This window comes from Passer montanus, unplaced genomic scaffold, assembly GCF_014805655.1.
Source record: "Passer montanus isolate IOZ18808 unplaced genomic scaffold, ASM1480565v1 scaffold1, whole genome shotgun sequence".
Classification (NCBI taxonomy): domain Eukaryota; kingdom Metazoa; phylum Chordata; class Aves; order Passeriformes; family Passeridae; genus Passer; species Passer montanus.
This window is the reverse complement of record NW_024356504.1, coordinates 4,961,263-4,981,398: the sequence shown is the minus strand read 5'-3', so window position 1 is coordinate 4,981,398 and position 20,136 is coordinate 4,961,263. Positions and strand designations below refer to the sequence as shown.

At 36.0% G+C, this 20,136-nt stretch overlaps 1 protein-coding gene across 1 annotated transcript in view; it reads right to left on the bottom strand.

The window, feature by feature from the left end:
- CERKL (ceramide kinase like) overlaps positions 1 to 20,136 on the bottom strand; it is a 54,262-nt gene that overhangs the window by 18,910 nt on the left and 15,216 nt on the right. The window contains exons 3-4 of the mRNA XM_039698978.1: positions 11,746 to 11,988; positions 4,434 to 4,565 (exon numbers count right to left, since the gene is read on the bottom strand). Coding sequence (XP_039554912.1) covers positions 4,434 to 4,565; positions 11,746 to 11,988 — 375 coding nt within the window. The remainder of the gene's footprint in view (positions 1 to 4,433; positions 4,566 to 11,745; positions 11,989 to 20,136) is intronic.

Genomic DNA, 20,136 nt, shown 5'->3' with positions numbered 1-20,136 from the left:
GTGTTTGCTGATACCCTGTATAGTACTGTAAATGCCAGTGAAGGCAGGATAAACTGGCATACTACAGATGGCACGAAGCATCATAACTACATTTAGCATTTTCTAGGGCAGCTTTGCCAGAAGAGACAGCCCAGCTGCAGCCACCCATCAAAGATTTTTGCTGACTGACATGACACTTGCAGATGGATTTTTTGTGTAAGAATGTGCATCATTATATGCAAAATTACATTAATCTTTCATGCTTGTCTGTCCCTGGTGCTCACATAGTTCAAGGCTTTTCTCCAGTGTTCCTAAACACTGTTAAAATTATTAGTCTTGATGTCTAAAACAATCATTCCATAGCTGTACCTGTTCCAACAGTATTTCTACAGACTATTCAAAGGCTGCTTACAAGAACTGAAAATACCCCAATCTCTTCCTATTTAAACAAACACACAAGTATGTGTGTGGACATAGTGCGTGTATATATCTCTTCTCCCCAAAAATGAGAAGGAAAACAAAATCAAAACAAAGGTGATACAATTTTTACACTTCACACTAAAAAATTGTTTATATTCCCTATAAATTCAAAATCCCCCAATCAGTACCAGCAAGGTTCTAATGTCTGGTGTTTTGAAAATTCTTAATTAAAAAAAACAGAGTTGTTTTGATTATACAGAAGGCAGAGATTTATCATTTTGCTGCAGAAACACCTATCACTATAATAACTTTTGGGAATTATTTACACAATTTACTTCCATGCAGGGCCTCTCTGGAATATCAAAGCACCTTATACAAGCTACCATATTCAGCCTTGCATTGCCAACAGGAACAATGCTTTTATCAATATCTGTAGGCTGTGTGAAAAGTGCATCATGCAAAAATGCAGAAAGGTTCAAATATCTTACCATTGCTTAGCTGTGAAAGAAACTCTTCCCATGAAAATACAGTTGGTTACCAGGTTACATGCCTTTTTAAATGAACATGATGACATTTAGAAAGTTATGAGTACAGTCTAATTAAAATGGAACAGTAAATAAGATTTATTTTGTAACAGAAAACATGCTCAGTGCTTTCCTAATGTAATGTAAGTTATGCTTACTGTTACAGAATTAATTCACTCAAAGAACAAGGACATGAAAATAAAGACAACTGATGTCTACAGAGAAATCAATAAAGGCAGTAAAAATTACTAATGTTAGCCAGATTGAGAGCAAATCCATCCTCTTTGCATCTAATAGCTTAAGTTTGGAAATTATGTAGAAAAACTGCTCAAGGCTTAAGATTGGGGAGTTACAAGAAAGTTAAAATTTGATGAGAATGACAGAAGATCTACTTTGACACATCATGACAAAAAGGCAGTGAAAAATGAGGTTTTCAGGAAAAACTTTGTGAGAACCTGTAGAGAATAATTCAAGTAGAAAAAGAACCTAGAAAAATCCAACACAGGCATAAAAAGACCATGTCTAGAAAGTTTTCTGCAGGCTTGACAACCTCCAGAAGGGCATGTATAAATCATTCTGATAGCTAGAAAAAAAGCTAAGTGTTTGAATATTTGGCACTGTTCCAATTCGGGAGGAAAACAAACAAAAAAACCTACTCAATGTATTTCAGTAATAGGAAGAAAGCTCTTTTCATTGTTTGAGAAGGATCCAGATCTCATTTGTCAAAATCATTATAGCAAGAATATTATTTAGTTATTTTTGACCATTTCTAATGCATCATTTAGAAAGATTTTCTTTTTCAATAATGTTTTGTCCTAAAGTGTCAGACGACAGTATTCTGAAGGAAGAACACCAAAGGTGCACCTCATTTGAACAGAGTCACACATACTCCAAAAACACTTTAACATCCTCTTCACAGGGCAAGCAGGAACCAGGGGCCTGGCCTCTACACATAGAAAAATATAAAATAATATAATAGCAATATAAAATTAGTTCAACCTTCAAAACAGGGGATGCTTTCATGTGGCACCTAAACATTCTAGCACTCCTGCCACCGAATGGAATGCCAAAATCAATGGGATTAACTGTTACTGATAACAGCTTTTTCTCATCCAGCATCAACACCAGTTATCTGTTGGTATTTACCATATGGTAAGTTTAAACCAATGCTACTGGTCCAACTCTCAAACATGCCTTTCTTTTGTGGTTCTGCCCTAAAAATAGGAGTTTGGGAAGGCTGTTATTTTTGCCTAGAAGTCCAGGTTGTAAGTGTGCATAAATGGAAGCAAAAGAGTCTAAACTAAGAAGAGAAGTGAGACAAGCCAGGATTCTGTCAGGGTTTCCTTTATTTATTTTTCTTTAAATATGTGTAAGACTTTGCAAGACATTAATGTATTTCTAAAATACTAGCTCCAGCTATCACAATTTCCCGGTACTTGCAGGCATCTCAACAGTGGAGCGAGCTTTTGTAGAACTCAAGTTTTGGAAGAGTCACTGTTCTTATCCTAGCAGTCACATCCCAGCACAAAAATTTGCCCAATTTTTAAAAGAGGACAGATTTTAACTATTGTTTCACCTTAGCCACAGTTCAAAGTACTGCTTCAGTTTAAATTTGCTAATTCACACTTTCTAGAGCTCTAAGCACTTCAGAGATTTGCTTACTGCATGTGACAAAAATAACCCAAAAACCCAGCAAAACACAATCCACTCCATAACACCTTTGTTGTTTTTTTTTTTTTACTGAAATTATTAACGTGTAGCACACAAAGCCATTTGGGGAAGGGAAAAAAAAGGAAAATGCTGCAAAAATTTTAACTAATTAGAAAAAGTAAATGCTACTTCAGCACTCACTTATTTACATACATGTCTTTAGATTGCCATATGTCCTTGGGTAGGAGAAAATATTTCCACTCCAAACTTCTAAACACATAAGAAGTTTATTCCAAGAAAAGCTATAATGAAGAATAAGATCTGGAAAGCCTGATCAGAGAGGAAGCAACAGCTACCAATGTACAAGACTGGCTGAGGAGAGCTCTGTCTTTCAGCACTCCACTGTCAATCTTTGATGTTCTGAAGTGTTTTTAGTAACCTGCAAATTTATTTTATATGCACTAGAAGCTACTTTGTAGGTTTAAATTTGCTATAAAATTTTTGTGCTCAACTAATTTTAACTTCTCATTCAATGATTTTTAAATATGTGGCAAAGTCTAAATGTAAACTATCTTCAGTGCAAAAATTGTACAAAAGCCTTCACAATTTCAGTATCTAATACACCTTTGTATGCCACCAGTTATTTAATATTGGTATGTTCCAAAACAGCAGGAACAGCAAGATGCACGCTCCAACCTCACAAAATCCAGAACAATTATGGGAGGAAAAAACCCAGTTCTATTTACTTGAAATAAAGTGCTTGGTTTTATTAGAATACGGTACCAGTGGGCAGGACTTCTACTCAGCACCCAACACCACCCTCTTTTTTAAAAAAACCCATGATTCTTAATTATTTAGTTCTCTACTAGCTTTGAAAACTGCAGTGTAGTTTTCTCATTTTGCCTGTAGGAGGAGTGTTAGGCAGCTAATAAGCACAGGAGTATTTCAACATCTCCAAAATAACCTTAATTAAAGGATAGGCCATTAAACATGTTTCTGGCTCATCTCAGTAGTCTCCTATTAAAATTTCAAAGACAAATAATTTAAAAAATAAACTTTAACTGTTTTTATTCCACTAGTAAAAATTTTTTAAAACCTCCACAGATTATATTCACAACTTGTATTAAAACTTTTTTTTTAAAATTGTGACCAAACAAGGCTAAGTCAGTTTCTAATATGACAGCATTATTAGTCTGTTCACACTATGATCCATGCCTTCCAGGTCGAAAATATGTCTGTGAGAATTAAAATTTATATAAAGCTGCTGGCATTTCCTCTCAGTTCAGGGTAGTTAAGAAATCATTGCTACAGAATTCTAATACAGACCACCTTTTTCACATTTCTTCTAATGTGTCTTTAATCTTCAATTGATTTTACTTTAAATTGTAGGCTAAGTAGTTAAAAAATACATTGATACAGGGAATAGAATTAGCAAGACAATTTTCATCTACCATTATTGCACTAGTCTGTTCTCATGGCTAAATCAGATTTTATCAAAATAACTTTTGGCCTGCAACCTGAACTAGTCACCAGTTCATAAGAAATTTAAGGAACAGCTACAACATGAGACCTCTTATAATTTAAGCTGACACTGATAATTTTCAAGTCAGTTATAACAGACATAGGAAAAAAAGACTAGTTTACTAGTATTGATTGCTATAGGTGAAAAATACTGAATCAATAAAAGAATTACTAAAGCACTTTTGAACAAAATAAAAATATATTGTGTTGTATAAACTAGAGTTCCAAATGCAGTACTTGCAGTCAGAGACAATAAGGATTAGCAGTAAATTCAAATTGTCTCACATGTTTAACTATTAGTTTCACAAAGGATTAATTTATACTTCTGAAGCAACTTACCTGTGACATCAGTTTTTATGTCAGCAAGTTTAAAAAGAGGTGCAACTTTTTCATAATAAATGCTAGTGGCTTCTCTTTTATGGCTGCTTGGATTTACAAACACTTTCAAGGATTTAGGTCTGTTTTGAAAACCTAAAAAGAAAACAAAACATTCAAGATTACACACAACCTGACTATTTTTGCAGCTTAAATGTTTTTTTTTTAAATCAGAACCATTACAATACTTTGACAGGATAAGTAAACTACAGTCTAAAAAAGTCTCCATTTCTTCTTGCATTTGTACTACTTATCTTGAAATTACAGTATTGATGAATTTTGTGTGCACAGCTAATAAACAGCTGTAGGAACCTGAAAAGAAGCGTATATGTCACAGCCTAGTTAAACCCTGATTCAGGAGCAGGGCAAGTGTGAAGTTTGGGCACCAAAAAAGAAAAAACCACAAACACAGAAACATATCCTTGCTGGAATTTAATGACTCCCTCCCAGTAGGCATACAAAAGGAACATCCAACAAAACTGACACAACAATCCAACACTTTTCTGAGAGTGCAAATCAAACAGTCCATAGGAAATTTTCTCATAAAGGAAGTTCAAAAATATATGTTCTCTTGCACATTGATCCCATTAAGTAATTTTATTATTTGAAATATGGCATTTTGTTGAAGAGTATATAACTCATACTAAACCAATAACATTACTTTTCAAATTCCCTTTCCTAGAATTCTTACCACGGTTCAGCGACGCTGCTTTGCTACAAGAAGCAATCAGTAGTGTGCAATACTGCTCTTCTTTTGGTGTTTATTTAAAATACTTGATTTGAACAATTCTGAATTTTGTTTCAGTATCAGGGTAGACTATCATTTTCTTAGCCAAATAAAAGCTAGAATATCTGGCAAGCGTACTGCTTTCAACATTCAAGAACAAAATTAGTAGTAGCCCAAAACTCCAAAGGGAGCCAAGAATGAAAGCACGTTTTCCTGCCCCATGAAGAATACTACTTCAATTTTTGCAGCCACATGTACCCTCAGAGTGTCATCAGGGACTTCCTGCAGCTCATTCCACTTATTCTACCTCAACAATTGAATAGGAACAATTACTCAAAGAAATTATAGCTAAACACTATTTCAACATTAAAGGGGAAAGTATTCCTTAATATCAAAACATAATTATAGAAGTCACAGAGATAATTTTTCCATTTATTTCAATACATCAAAGAATCTTGAACAGAAAACTAGCTCTTTATCCAGTTTATGTCAGAAAATTTAGAAGAGTTCTTAAATATACTGAAGGAAATTATTGGATCAGTTTGCTGCTATAATCACAAAATCATACATAAAAAAAATTTATAACCATGTTTATGTCAAAATATTGCATAGAGTGCCAAGTCATTGCAGAGCAAATTAATCCTGGAGAATCCTGAATGCCTGGCTAACAAGCACCTGTGTTCAAAAGCATCTCTTTCAAAGGAGGAAAAAGAAAATAGGGAACTTGGTGAGGACTGCGAATGTGCTGTAGGGATGGGCTGCTGTTCATGAGGACCATGATCAGCTACAAGAAAGATTTGAGAAAAGCCTGATGATGTTCGATAAGACAAATCCAAAGCCCAGCACGTGAGCCAGCCAAACCCTCCGAGCGTGGGATGGGGAGCAGGGAGAGCACTGGCAGCTCCAGTGAGGAGCACTGGCAGCTCCTGAGGGCCCGGAGCTGACATGAGGGAACGGTGCCAGGGCAGCCAGGAAGGGCAGGGCCTCGCTGGGCTGCAGGAACAAGAGGGCAGCCGGCAGTCCAAAGGATGTCACCACAGCCTTGTTCTCAGCATCTCCTGAGCCTGAAGCTGAAGAACTGCCCCCACTTCCAGGCCTCCCAGCAGGAGAGAGATGAAGGCAGCAGGTCGGACACAGAGCTGCCCCTAGAGCAGGGGCCGGAGCAGGCCGCAGGCAGGAGAGCTGGCCTGGCCAGCCCCAAGGACAACATCCACCAAAATCTTTCCTTGAGCATCTCCTGTGAGAGCCACAGGCCACCAAGCCAGGCTTCCTGCAGGTGCAGTGACAAGGAGGTCATGGACACAAGTGGCACAAGGAATATTCCAGTGTAAAATAAAGAAAAACACCCTTCACAGTGAGGGCAGCCATGGATGACCTTGTCCATCCTTAGAGATTTTCAACACTTGTCTGGACATGGCTCTTAGCAACCTCACCTTTATTAGAAGCTCACCTGCCCTGAGCAGGAAGCTAGAATGGACAGCTCCAGAGGCCCATTCCAACCTAAAATCTTCTTGATTCTCTGGAAACAGAAAGAAGCACTGCAGGTATGTACTGCAGTGGAATTTCATATTACAGGAATTACAACACAAACAAGGAAAACTAAACAAAAGCCCCCAAAGACTATTAATACACACAAATAATAATCATAAAGACATGATGTCTTAATTGAAATTGAAATCTAGTAACTGGTATTGTTGCGGTCCTTTAGAAGTTATAAAAATATTAAGACCAAAAAACAATTTCTCTGACTTTATCATTTGCCTAAAGCATTAGTAAAAATTAAACTGAGAACTTATAAGAATAAGGACTCCTCCTTCAAAAGAGAAAAATTTAACCAAATTCATACATGTGCTGTCATGTTTCTTATCTTATTTACAAGAAACTGTGATCAGCTGGTCCTCCTAACACTCAACCCCCCACCAACACCCACAGCTAAAAAACTGTAAAAACTGACTTCAGTCATGGATATATGACTATACCTTTAAAGTTACAGAAAACAAGCCAAAATCACACCCCCAAACATACAAATATAAGAGTACAATGGACAAAGCAGGGAGAAAGAACAGGACAGTACAGTTTGTAGAAGCAGAGAAAGCAGATGAAGTGTCAAAACTTCTGTTACCCGTTCAGTGTGAGTTACAGTTCTGTGAAACAGACATCAGGAGAAAACTGAAGGGAGAAAAGCAAACATCACTATCTCACTTCAATGTTTTTTGCATGTGAGATGTAAAAATTTAACCCTAGGTGGCAATATAAAGTTTCAAAAGAAATCCTACAGAGGGAAAAGAAAATAGACTTTTCAGTTGGTGGGGGAAAAATCCTAGATTTTTGAGGAAATGGTTTAATTTATTTAAGAAAAATTAATTTGTTAAACCATTCTAAACCAGAAACTGCATTTATGATTATGTATACTGGGCTACTGCTAAAAAGCATATCAGAGTTAATACATAAATCCCAGCAAGATTTTCAAGAACCAAATGAATTCACAGGTTCAAAGTATTAAAATATTCTCTTTATGACTATTTGAATATCAATTTACTTTTTTAGAGAGACAAAATATTTCATTGATGGAATTATTTTTCACAAACATTTGAGCAGAGATAGTGCCCTACTGAAGTGATTTTATTTGTGCCAAATAATTGCCAACTGACATGACAGGATGATCATTACAAAATTTATTACTTTATCATTCTTGGTGTGCACTGGACACAGAACACACCAAAAAACTGAGTTTAATGAAAGCATATCCTGTAACAGCCAAAGATTAAACTTTCACACAATATAATTGTGAAGCCTCTTTAAAGTGTTTTTGAATAATAATTTAATTGTCTTTAAACAACATCTATATGAATGAATCAATGACATTGACTACTGTGTGCAACTGATCCCAGTCTGCCAGCCTTTTGGGGCTCCCCTAACTGGTATTCCGTTATTGTTTTCCCTGGCTGCTCCATTTGAAACGAGCCAGCAGCCTAAAGCAGGAAGGCCAACTGTTCCCCTAGTACTAACAAATGTGCTAATATGCACTAGTTTAAACTTGATCTATCAAGTGAATCAGTGAACCATGAAGGGTGGTGGGTCAATCAGGGTGTTCCGAAAACAAAGGCTCCTAGGGCAGCAGAGACGCTGTGCTCAGACATACATCTGTGCTGCTTTCAGGCCCCAGCCTCAGGAAAATGGGTTTATGTTACAAAAGTTAAGAGCCTGGAATCATGTCATTGCCACCTACATTTATAAATACTTTATACAACATTAGGAATATTATACATGAGAAAAACTAACACCATGAGACAGAGTCGTTGATGTAACTATGGAGACACCGCTGTTAATATTAACTAAGTGAAGTTAATGTTTAACATTAATGGTTTAATTAAAACTTCATGCATGAAGTTTCAGGCTTTCATATCAAATCCCTGTGTGATAGATACTACAGAACAGCAGATAAAAATAAAATGCACTTTGTGCTTTTTTTGCTACTTTATCATTTGTTCTTAACCACATTTACTGTCTTTTGTTAGTTTAAGGAGTTTTTAAGTAAAGCTTTTACAAATCAGCTATTAGTAAGTCTTATCTTGTTAAAAAAATGGATGAGCATTGACAACTGTACATTTTCTCTCATTTTTGAGCCTGCCTCAACCCTTTCAGAACCACTGTGTATTTGCACGTGCAGAGGATTTTGGATGAAACAGTGAATTCTACTGACACAGTGTGTCCCCACATGCCATGCCTGTAAATCCTGTACAAAAAGATGTGACGTATAAATGGAAATCACTGATAGTGGGGTGTGCACCAGGGCTGGCACAAGATAACAGCACACTAGACCCTGTCTAAACTGTCCTTTGGGGCCTTACAGGAGCCAGCCCAGAGCCAGGGCTCCAGAGGTGCATGAAGATGGCAGTGGTCATCTTACAGCAGTTTAACACACATGTGATGTACAGATCAGATTTCAGGAACACTCTATCAGTGAGCAAGCTCTTCGTATCTAGCTGGCATGCACTGGAACAGCAGCAACAGCAGGCAGAAAATAAGAACTTTGTCAAATAGGGGACGATGGTGGTACATATATTTTGTTACCCTGTCACACACCCACAGAAAGAACCATAATACCAGTCACTGTAACTAAATTCTAAACATTTATATCTGTGTGTGCTCATTTACATGATAACAGGCTTCATAAAAAAATTACAGCTCAGTTAAATTTTAAATTGAAGTACTCTGAACACAAAGTCAAAGCAAGAGAGGACACTCACTGTGACGATAATAAAAACGAACAGGGAAAAACCATTTATGGCATGACATGTGTCATGCCAGACACAGATCACACTGTAAAAAGAAAACTGTGTACATGAAACTTCAGAAAAAATAAAATCTTCATTAGAAAACTCCAAATAAACTTTTTCTCATACTATCACAAATAAACTCACTATTGTTGTTCCCTAATTAATGTACATGCATAAAAACCTAAAAACTTGTCAAAGAGTAAGGTAAACAAGTAGAAATTTAATTTATTTGCAGAGGAAACACACCTGTTAGTAACACGTACTCCCATTTGTCAGAATGTCTAAATATTATTGACCAAATAGATATATATGTTCTACTTTGATAAATCACCTGCTTTTAATTTGATCCAGCCCAGAAACAATAAAAAAAATCCTCCAAGTAAATAATGCAGCTGTTAATGAAAAATTACTTTGTGATCAGACAGACTGGGGGAGGAGGGAGGGCAGGGAAGTAATATTTACTACTTCAGAAGGATAAAACCAGAAGCAGCCAATTTGAGTTCATTAATAAGGATGACTCCAGCACTATTACAAAAAAAAAATCATTACTGTTTCACACAGAAATATCAGCCACCAAGAAATCAACAGAACTCAGCTGCATCATATAGTTTTAGTACAGACTTAGAATAATATACACATTAACAACTGGTATGATGAGGGTTTCATTTGGTTTATCATCTCTCTGAGTCCTGTTTGTTCCTGAAGTAGAGGGCAAGGAGAAAAAAATGTACTGATCAGAGATTCAGAAAACATCTGTACAAGGTCTGAGCTTCTGGAGAAAGACCGAAGCAAGAACTTGAAACAGCATTGCACAGAATACTTTTTTTTCAGGTTCAGGTGGCTTCCAATTACAAAGCTATAAAACGCAGACTGCACCTCGAGGTCAAGGCAACCTGAGCTAGAGATACTGCAGCTTTTTTTTCTGTGAACATATGGTATCACTGCTCCTGATAGATGGAGAGTAATCTAGGTACAAAACAGACATTTGCTCCTTATGCAAATGTCTTTGCCTTTATGGGTAGCTGGAGATCTACCGGAATCCTGGCACTTCTGCAGATTGAGGTATTTCATGATAAAGTCTTTGAAAAGGGGAAAAGGGAAGGCACTTTTCAATACACATCTTCATTGGGAAAATCCAAAGCATACTTTAAACAAACAATGCAAGAATGCACCATTAAGAACTTATGTTGTTTCTTTAATATCTGCTTGTGAAACTTGAGTAGAAGTACACCATAAATTCTTATTCAAAGTGTTGTTAAAGACACTACAGATGTACAAGATTTGAATTCTATAATTTGGCTCAGTCTTAACCGTTCAGCTGGAGTTCTAATAGCTAGACTCCTGATAGACTGCTTTTCTTCTGTAATAAAAATATTCATTTGCTATAATCTGTAAACAGAGGCACCTTCTGGAGTTAAATCAGAGTTTGGTATTGGGGAAGGGATGTAGTTTTGGTTATTTAAATCAAAAGTGTGCTACATGCTGTGCCTTTCAAATATAAATTACAGTGAAAGGCTTGGATTCCTTGTGGGGTTCTTTCCCCTATACAGTGAGTATTTTTTTTCATAATTTTGATAGAGCTTCCATAAAATAAAATTTAAAAAAACCAACCAAGCAACCCTACAACTGGTTAAACAAAGCATCCTGAAATTGGCATTAGCCTAGGCAAACACAGAAAGATACTTTTAAAATAAAGAATTGAATCCCATCATTATTGTCAATAAATTTTGTATCAAATTATGCAACAAGAGTCCTACAGATCCTTAAGAGCACTGCCACCTACGAATTTATGAAGATGAGGAGAGTCTCTCCCATTAGGCTCCTAAGGAATACGGAGGTCTCAAGTGGGATTTCCTAAACTGTCACCAGAATGTTCCTGAAGAGTTCCCAGAAGTGCAACTACTGTAGTACTATCAGGTATGATGCAATTTCAAGTGAAAATATCAACTAAATGTGTTATTTCTTCCAGAAGCAGATTTCCCAGAAGACTCTTCAGTCAGAATAAAGAAAACCACTTCTTTTCAGTAGCTTCCAAAACTCTTCCAAAAACAACATCAATTTGTTCTATTTTTACAGATACATTAGTCAATTATTGTCATTTTCTTAGATTTTACACTTCACCATGTAAAACTTCAGTAGTAAACATTTGCCAGAAATAAGATTCATATCTGTCTTTTAATTTCCACAGGCAAGATGCTTCTGAGCTTCAGTCAGCTTCATGTATTGCCAATAGAAATAAATATGACATCAACCTCTAGTAAATGCTTACCATTTAAAATTTCCTTCAGATGTCTAAACCATGACTGACAATGATCTTCACTTAAGTTATTTAAATGGATAGCACAGTCTGTAAGCTTGTTCTCTTCTTTATTCAAACATTTAAAAATTGTGATACCCAACAAAGTACCACCTTTCTTCTGCCCTGCAAAACGACGACGTTTCAGTTTTACTGAAAATACATCCTTCATTTCAACAATCTCCTCTTGAGTCTGTAAAGCCACACTGGAATCACCTGTAAGGGGAAAAAATAAAGAAAAGCATTACTACAGTGATTGGGAGTAACAACTGAAAGTATTGTTACGGCTTCATCTCTAGGTTCACTTCTTGCATCTGTTCATGCTTGCATTGAAACTCAGAGCATATAATTTCCCTCAATCATTGGTCTTTTATTTTACCAACTTTGTTATGTATCCAGCTGTACAAAGAAAACAATTTCAAAGAGGTTATTTACTCAGCTTTCTGGTGTTCAAAAAAATTAATAAAATTTCACACTCTAAGACAGTCTTTTTTTGAATTTGCACTTGAAAAGCAAATTCTTTATTCACCTAAATCATAGCAATCATAGCAGTCATATTTGTAAATCATAGATCAGAAAGTGTGCTATGACCCAAGCTGATTATATGCTCACTATATTTTCTCATTTGATACAACCATTATCTTTTGTGTTTACAGCAGAAATGTATCAGAAAAGAGTCAAGGAAAAATAGACAAATAAGCCAAAACTGTGTTCCCCTCTTTGCTTACATTTTTGATTTATGAATTCAGTTTAGAAGACAAGAAAAACAGTTTCAAAAAAGTTCTTTTGACAGTTCAAGATCTTCATCCCAGGGGAGATTTGTGTTAGCTAAGGGAAGGTTTTGTTATCTTGGGACTGCTATTGGCGTGGGTGCTGTGGCTGCAGATGCTCCCACTCCATTTCCAAGTGCCTTTTGGAGATGTATCAACTGAGGCACTATGGTACAGGCTTCTCCTTTTTCTGCTCTCTTGAGCTGCATTCCAATTCCTCAAAACCAATGTCAAATACACAAATTGAAGGAAAAATATCACCCTTCCTGTAGGTATCAGATTCTTTGGACACAGAAAGAAAATTTTCCCTGCTTTCTTTGTAATTACAGCAGATCTGATACAGCACATCAATAAAGGTCCCTTTGTAGCCCAAGGCAAGAAATGCTAGAAAGCAGAAAATTTCCCCAAATCTAGCAACAACTCTGGTTTCTCAATAGCAAAAACTGTAGCAAATTCTGTTTGATGAATATTTCCTACATGCTGTTCTGGAGTGTTGGGAAAACCTATTTCAATTGTCACCCAGGGAAAGATGGACAGCACTCCCTACTTCATTAGACAACATGAAGTTGAGGGTTTCAGAAAGTCACATACTTTTTCTGGGCAGGAAAAAGATGACTTTGTCAAATCTCTTAACAGTTTGATATTGTCACATCTCAACATCATTTCTGGAAGGAGGCTCTGCAGTGATCATTTCTCCATCCAGGAATCCTGGATGACTTCTCCTCAGCCATGCTAACACAGCTAAAGCTCAAGTCAATATGACGTCTCCTCACAATTCTCAACCAATTCATTTTCTTGTGTTCTGTACCAAATAACCTGTGACAAATAGAAGCATCACCTTGTTATACTTCCCACATATTTTTCCCAACTTGTTATACTCTATCATCCTAATATCTCCATAAATCAGCTACTAAGGTGCAAAACTGGACTGAAATCATTCCGCTCTTAGCAGGAATACTGTGACAAGTAATTGAGAGTACTGTGCATTGAGACAGTACATAGGAAATCGTCTGTAGTGCATATTTTCAGAAGTATACAGCAAATAAACAGGAGAAAACTCACCTAATTACTTCTTTAAAAAAACCCAACATAAATCCTGAAGTACTGTAACAACTGCTTTAAAAGTATTTTCAGTCAATGTATCCTTTAAAAATGAGGGAACTGAGGGGGAAAAAGTACTGTATGATTCCATTTGAACTACAATTTTACACAAACTCAAAGTGGACATTGTACAAACAAACTTGGTACTAACATTATCAAACCCAAGATCTTCATTTCTGTCACAATTTGTACTGCTCTTCTAAAACATTTAAGGGTAAATAGTCTTTGTAGGCCTGAAATGAAAAACTGACTGGTGATGTCCCAAATTACCTAGAACTAAATAGTTTAACATGTACATTAAAGACTTGTTTTAACTTTTAGAACAGAATTTTTGAGGGGATCTGCTTAGGTTTTTTCACAAAGTCTCACTGTCAGACATCCAGTACACTGAAAATGCCAGCACACAACCTCCGTGTTTTAGGAGAAAGGAAATATAACCACAACCATTCTGTAGCAATAACTGAGCTGCAACATTCATTTTCCCAGACCAATACAAATATTCTAAGTGGGCTTGATTTGAAATGCTTTTAAATAAATCATTCTTTAAAATAAATCATATTTTGGATTTAACATAGTTTGGCTAAGGATATCATGAACTCTATTCTGCCAATGTTATGGATGTACACCACATATAAGTTACAAACATTAGTCTATTTATCCTGCACAAGTCAAGGAAAATGAAGGCCTGATAAAACATTTTTATTTCCCACTAGCTTTCATAAAATGACATTTAGTCTTAAGCCAAGTAAGTTCTGCATTTTCTTTTCATGACTATTTCAGCCAGTTATTTACTTGCCTGTGCATCTTCCTCTTACTCTGTATTTATCAAATTATTTTGCTCAGATGCACATCAAAACTTTTGATATTTAAAATATAACATTCTTACTAGGCAGCACTAGACTTTCAAAACCACTATCTGACTTTATTGGTTTTACAGGAATGCATTTCCAGTTTATTCCTGGAAAAGGATATAAACTCTAGGAATGCTGAATTGTAAAAAACTATCATTCTTGAGTTTTAATTTCTAGAGGAAATGCTGAATTAGCTAGTAGGATTAGGACAGCCTATTTTTTCCTGAAGTTGTAATGAAATCTGCATAAAATCCCAGGCATATTCTATAATTTTCATTTTCTCTGCTTACTGAAAATAAGACCATCTCAAATGCAGTAAAATTTTATAAAACAACAGAGAAAAAGAAAATTTAAGTAATGAGCTGTGTTTATAACATATTTCTAGAATGAGGTAACAACCAAGCTTACTTTTACAATAAAGTACATATTGTATTAAATACTTTTTAAACTTTGAAAACCGTACTGGCTCGTTAGTATCATGTTGGTTATTGCGAGCAGTTTCAGGACATTAACTGTCCTCTCACATTACTCAGAAAGATATTGGGTACCATCTGTTCTTGCAAGAGATTTAAGTGTACATCTATTAGATATCATGCTATTTATTTAATTCAGTACCCACTTCCCATTGTTGTATCTTCTGAAAAAAAAAAAAAGTCAATTTAATTACAAGGAATAAAGATAATCTCTTCTACCAGGCAGCCCTGTCATCATGAAAGCAGAGAGGGAATAACCTGCATAAAGTAGGTTACAGGCGTTAGGGAAGAGCAAAACTAACAGCACTTAACATTTAACAAAGATCTAACAAAACCAGAATATATGGCACTTTAAAAAAAAGTTACTATAAGCCAAGGGCTTGTCTGAATCAATCTCAGCACATCTGTCTGATGTAGAGCGTAAACAGGATTAGAGTTGGATTTATCTGCTTGACGCTAATTGTACTCACAGTTTCTGCACATGTCCACTTTTTTTTTTTCAAATACATCATGAAAAAAAAGAAAAACCTGCCTGGATAGATGAATTTCTAGGAAGTTTTATGCCCCTATTTATCTTCTCACTAATTTCAAGCAATGAGACTATCCTACTTTTTCCTATTTATGGTAGTCTAATCTCTTGCTTAACAAAAAAATTATGTCTGAATCAACCACATTGAGCTAAATCAAAAGATGAGGAAAAAATACACTCAAATAGAGTTTAATTGTAAATAGTAAACCAAATTTTAATTAGTTAAGAGTGTTAAATACCTCATGTTTACCGCAAAATTTATGAAAATTACACAAAGAGAAAAAGCAGTTCAACTGAAAAATAGAAGAGTTTTAAAGAAAATGTGGTATTTAAATATAAACACCAACTCTTCAACAAGGAACCAATTTTTTGACAATTACCTTACCACAGAAGCCCAACATCTAGATGTTGGTACTTAATGACTTGGTTTCCATAACAAATATCTGGAGTACATGGAAAATACCAGAAAACACACATAAAATGTGACAATAATTCAAGTACAAGAACTGGACACAAAGCAAAGAGACTCCCTTGGTCACAAATGCTTCCTATGACCTTTGGCAAGATACATAGCCCTCCTGACTATAACAAATAAATAAATCTTCTACACATTTTAGTCTCTCTACATTCTCAAAGTTAACTTCCTTCACAGTTGATTGATATAGCTGAATGAGGTGTAACTTAACAGAAATAATTAGAAATTTTAAAAAATCGTCCAGACCATACTAAAGAAAATACAGTGATCGGTAATTATTAATGAAGTGTATTATTATAATAAATGTTTTGTAAACATAAAACTTGATAATAGACCATCCTATATTGTATGAACACTACTTTCAAAATAACCATTCAGGACATACAATAAAACATAACTAGGTTAATATAAACCCAAAAATAAAATAAATATAATTAAAAATTAAATTATTTCTGACAGTATGTCTATAAACCTATGTTTAGTAATATTTAATATAATACCTAATGCCTATAAACCAGCACCTATTAGTCCACCAGTTATTAAGCCCTCACTGTAAATCAGCAAAGCACAGAAAGCAGCATGAGCTGATTCATAAAAACTCTAAAGTTTTCAGCTACTTATTGATTAAGAAGGGCTGGCAGTGAGAAAAGCAGATATGATCATTCTTGCCAGAAAAGCCAAGAAAAAGTGTAAAGCTTTTCTGGCTATTTAGCACTTATTTAACACTCTAAACATGAGACAGAAAAGCTATTTCAAAACACATGAATTTTGAATGATTTCTTATATCAAAAAGATAGGTCATGCAATACTTCTGGCAAAATTTGATGCTATGCCTCTTACTCTCTTCTGCAAGCAGAGAAAGCAAAATTCCAGTTTCTGCTTGCCAAAAGTAAGCTGAGGAGAAGATGGTACAGCCAGGACCAGGTTGGGGAGGGGCTGGTTTTTCTTTGTAGATTAGTTTTACATTACTCTAGTCCTTTTAAAAGGTGTTACAGGAGAAGTTTAACACAAGCAAGGCCCTAATCTAGAAATACATTTCTCAGACTGCGTGCAATGGCCTGCTTGGGAGCAGCAAGGAGCTCAGAAAGTATTACAAGGGGCTGAAGAGATACATCTCAGTTTGTGCAGAGCTGGAGAGAAAAAGCAGGGTGCAACTACTCACTTCACCTTTTAATGGCAGCTATTCACTTGCAGCAGCAGCTGTATTCCTTCAGGGCAGAAAACTGAGCTTAAAAACATCTGACAGGAATACAACCCATTTTCATTCTCCTTCTCTAGAGAATCTTAGGGAGAAGTGACGTCTTTTGCCAAGCAAAGGCAATACCTTCCTGCTAATCCTCTCTCAATACAGACACCTTCCCTTGGCTCCCCTGCCATGACTGCTCAGCCCAGCCCTTTTCCTGCAGCCTGGCTCTGGGCAGAACCCATCTGAGTCAAATCAGCTCCTAAAGTAACAGAGCTTGCCCGCTTTTGCCTTTGCTTAGTCTTCTGACACACAATTTAGTACAATCAGTTCAAAAAAGTCCTGTAAAACTAGAGATACTACTGAGTGCTAAGAAAATTCACAGCAGGGAAGAAGGAAGAATTGGGACTGTCTCCTTTCATCAGCAGGAAGTCAACATGGGCTAAGCCAATCTGCTCTGCATTTTCACTTCCAATTGCTAACTCCCCAAAGATCACACAGATCAGCAAGAGTCAGTAAGAACTGGAAAAGATGCACAGTGGCTTCTCTTAATTCTTTAGAGCTCTAGTGACATCTTATATATTAAAAAAAAAAATTATAAGTCTCAGAATAAAACTCCACTTTACAAAATAAAAATGGCATATTCAGTTATGTTTCACTGGACAAGAAGTTATTCACTATTCTAGCTTAAAGAAGTCATATTAAACTACTATCACAGATAGCTACCTGTAAAAATAATATTTTTATGAAGAATAATGGACATATCTAAAAAATAAAATTCCAAAACAAATTTGTACTTCAGGTTTCAATTTTTCAACACAATACTAGCCAAAAACCCAGGTAATTGTCCAATGCAAATCTCAGTCATGGGATAAAGGCTTACATTACATAACAGAATAATTTCACTTGTTTCTAAACAATAACTGAAAGCAGAGCAGTTTTAGGGAACATTTGGTGTAGTCCTTGAAATCTTGGTCTGGATCAGACTCAAGCACTTAAAATTTGGTTAAGTTTCACTACAGCTTTAAAAGACAGCAATAGGCAAACTTCTGAAAAGAACAACCATCACCAAACTACTTAATTCTGGCTGAACCAAAAGAAAAGAGGATCCCATACTACAAGAGCATAGCTTAGTTCAGCTCAGAGGCTGGCTTTGCTGGAGCCTTGTGGAGAAAGGCCAGGCTTGGGGACTTCCCCTGTGAGCATGACCACATCTCAGAGTGATGCTCACACGCTGCATCCTGGTCAGCAGGCCATGGAAAAGGCCTTTCCTCTCGTAATAAGGCTCATCAGACATCTATCCATCAAGCTTTCATTAGTGTCTTGACTCAGCTCTCACACAGAGCAGTGAAATACCTTGCCTATTAACTACAGGCTAAGGGCAGAATTTCATTAGAAAAACATACAGACACTTGCAGTTTGAAAAGAAGTCAGATAGCTTATTCAATAAATACCTCTGCCAAAAAAGTGTGATTGAAGCTTTAGCAGAAGGCCTAATGCTCTTCCAGAGAAAAAGCTTCACTGTAAAGAATAGTTCCCCCTTCATTCTACAAATACATTTGAGGGAGATGATGAATTTAAAAATAACATAAAGATCTATTGAGAATAATGCTAGAACAACAAGGTAAGCTGAAAGGAAGCAAGGCAGACAACAACTGGTTTCATCCTGAAGCATTTGAGAGGATGCATGAAGCAAAAGCTTTGCTTTTAATAATTATACTTTCTTATTATCACCAGAGCAAGAAAGAGGTCACTGGAAATGTACTATAGAAAGCTCTACATTTTATATTAAGAATATGGCCCACATACTACCTAATTTCATAATATGATTTGACAAGTAGCTGCAAACCTTTCGTTTAGTGGCTTAAACTTTGAGACTTTTCATTTAGTAAGAGGATTTATGGTAGAAACTTCAGAGTAACAACATGGTAAAAAGTGTTACTGATTTCCATCATTTCCGAAAACATCTGCAAACATATGTATCAGATTAAATGATTGACCAAGCATACACCCATCATAAAATGGAAATTATTTTGAGAGAGATTTCTGAAATAAACAGAAGACTGGTATCTAGTAGCCTAAATGATTTAATAGAATTGGCTGGCAGAGCTGAAACATACTAAAGGATCCCCAAAAGAGGAAACATGAGCCTAATTTTACATTTCCTCAAAAGCATCTCACACATACACAGTGTTTGGTACCTACTAATTTATGTTACAATCACAGCAATTACTTCTGTCATTTCAGAAAATAAGGGGAAGTGGGGAAGCAAATTGCCTCCTATGGCCACATAACATTACTGTGTTTGATTAATACATGCTAGCAACTACTTTTACTTGGAGCCTTACTTGCACCAGATCTGCCTCAGCCTCAAGTACAGATTTACAAACCATCCATACTGTTAATACCAGTGTACGGGGAATTCATTATGTCTCAAATATCTGAATTTCAGTCTTTTCTGGAAAAGGTTTTCAATATTTTCTTCAGGAAAAAAGAACAAGCAGCCCATTCTAAAAACAAGTCCATTTCCTTCTGTAAACTGATGATAATTCACGTACCCTAGTAAGTCATGATTTTAGTTATCAAAGCACAGCTATCAGCTGCTAGATGAGATCATCCACAAACTTCTACATGTCTGGCTTTATCCTCATTGATCTCTGGTCTATTTCCTTTTTTTCAGAGATTTATGAAGGAAACTCTGTGATCCTTTGTATCATTGTATCTGCATCTCCTGCACTAGCCCAAGGGCAAGAGATGGCAATAGCACCACCAGAATCCTCTGACAAGCATAAACCCCTTCCCTCACCCCAAAGCTCAGTTGCCACTTAGGAACAGGAAGAATGCAGGCTACACCACTTTGCCTGCAGGGGTGAATGAATCTTATTCGGTTCATGTATACCACACTTGTAACAAACTTAAAAGAAAAGCACCAAAAAACCACAGAATTTTATTAGATTATCTTTATAATATAGATTTTTTTTT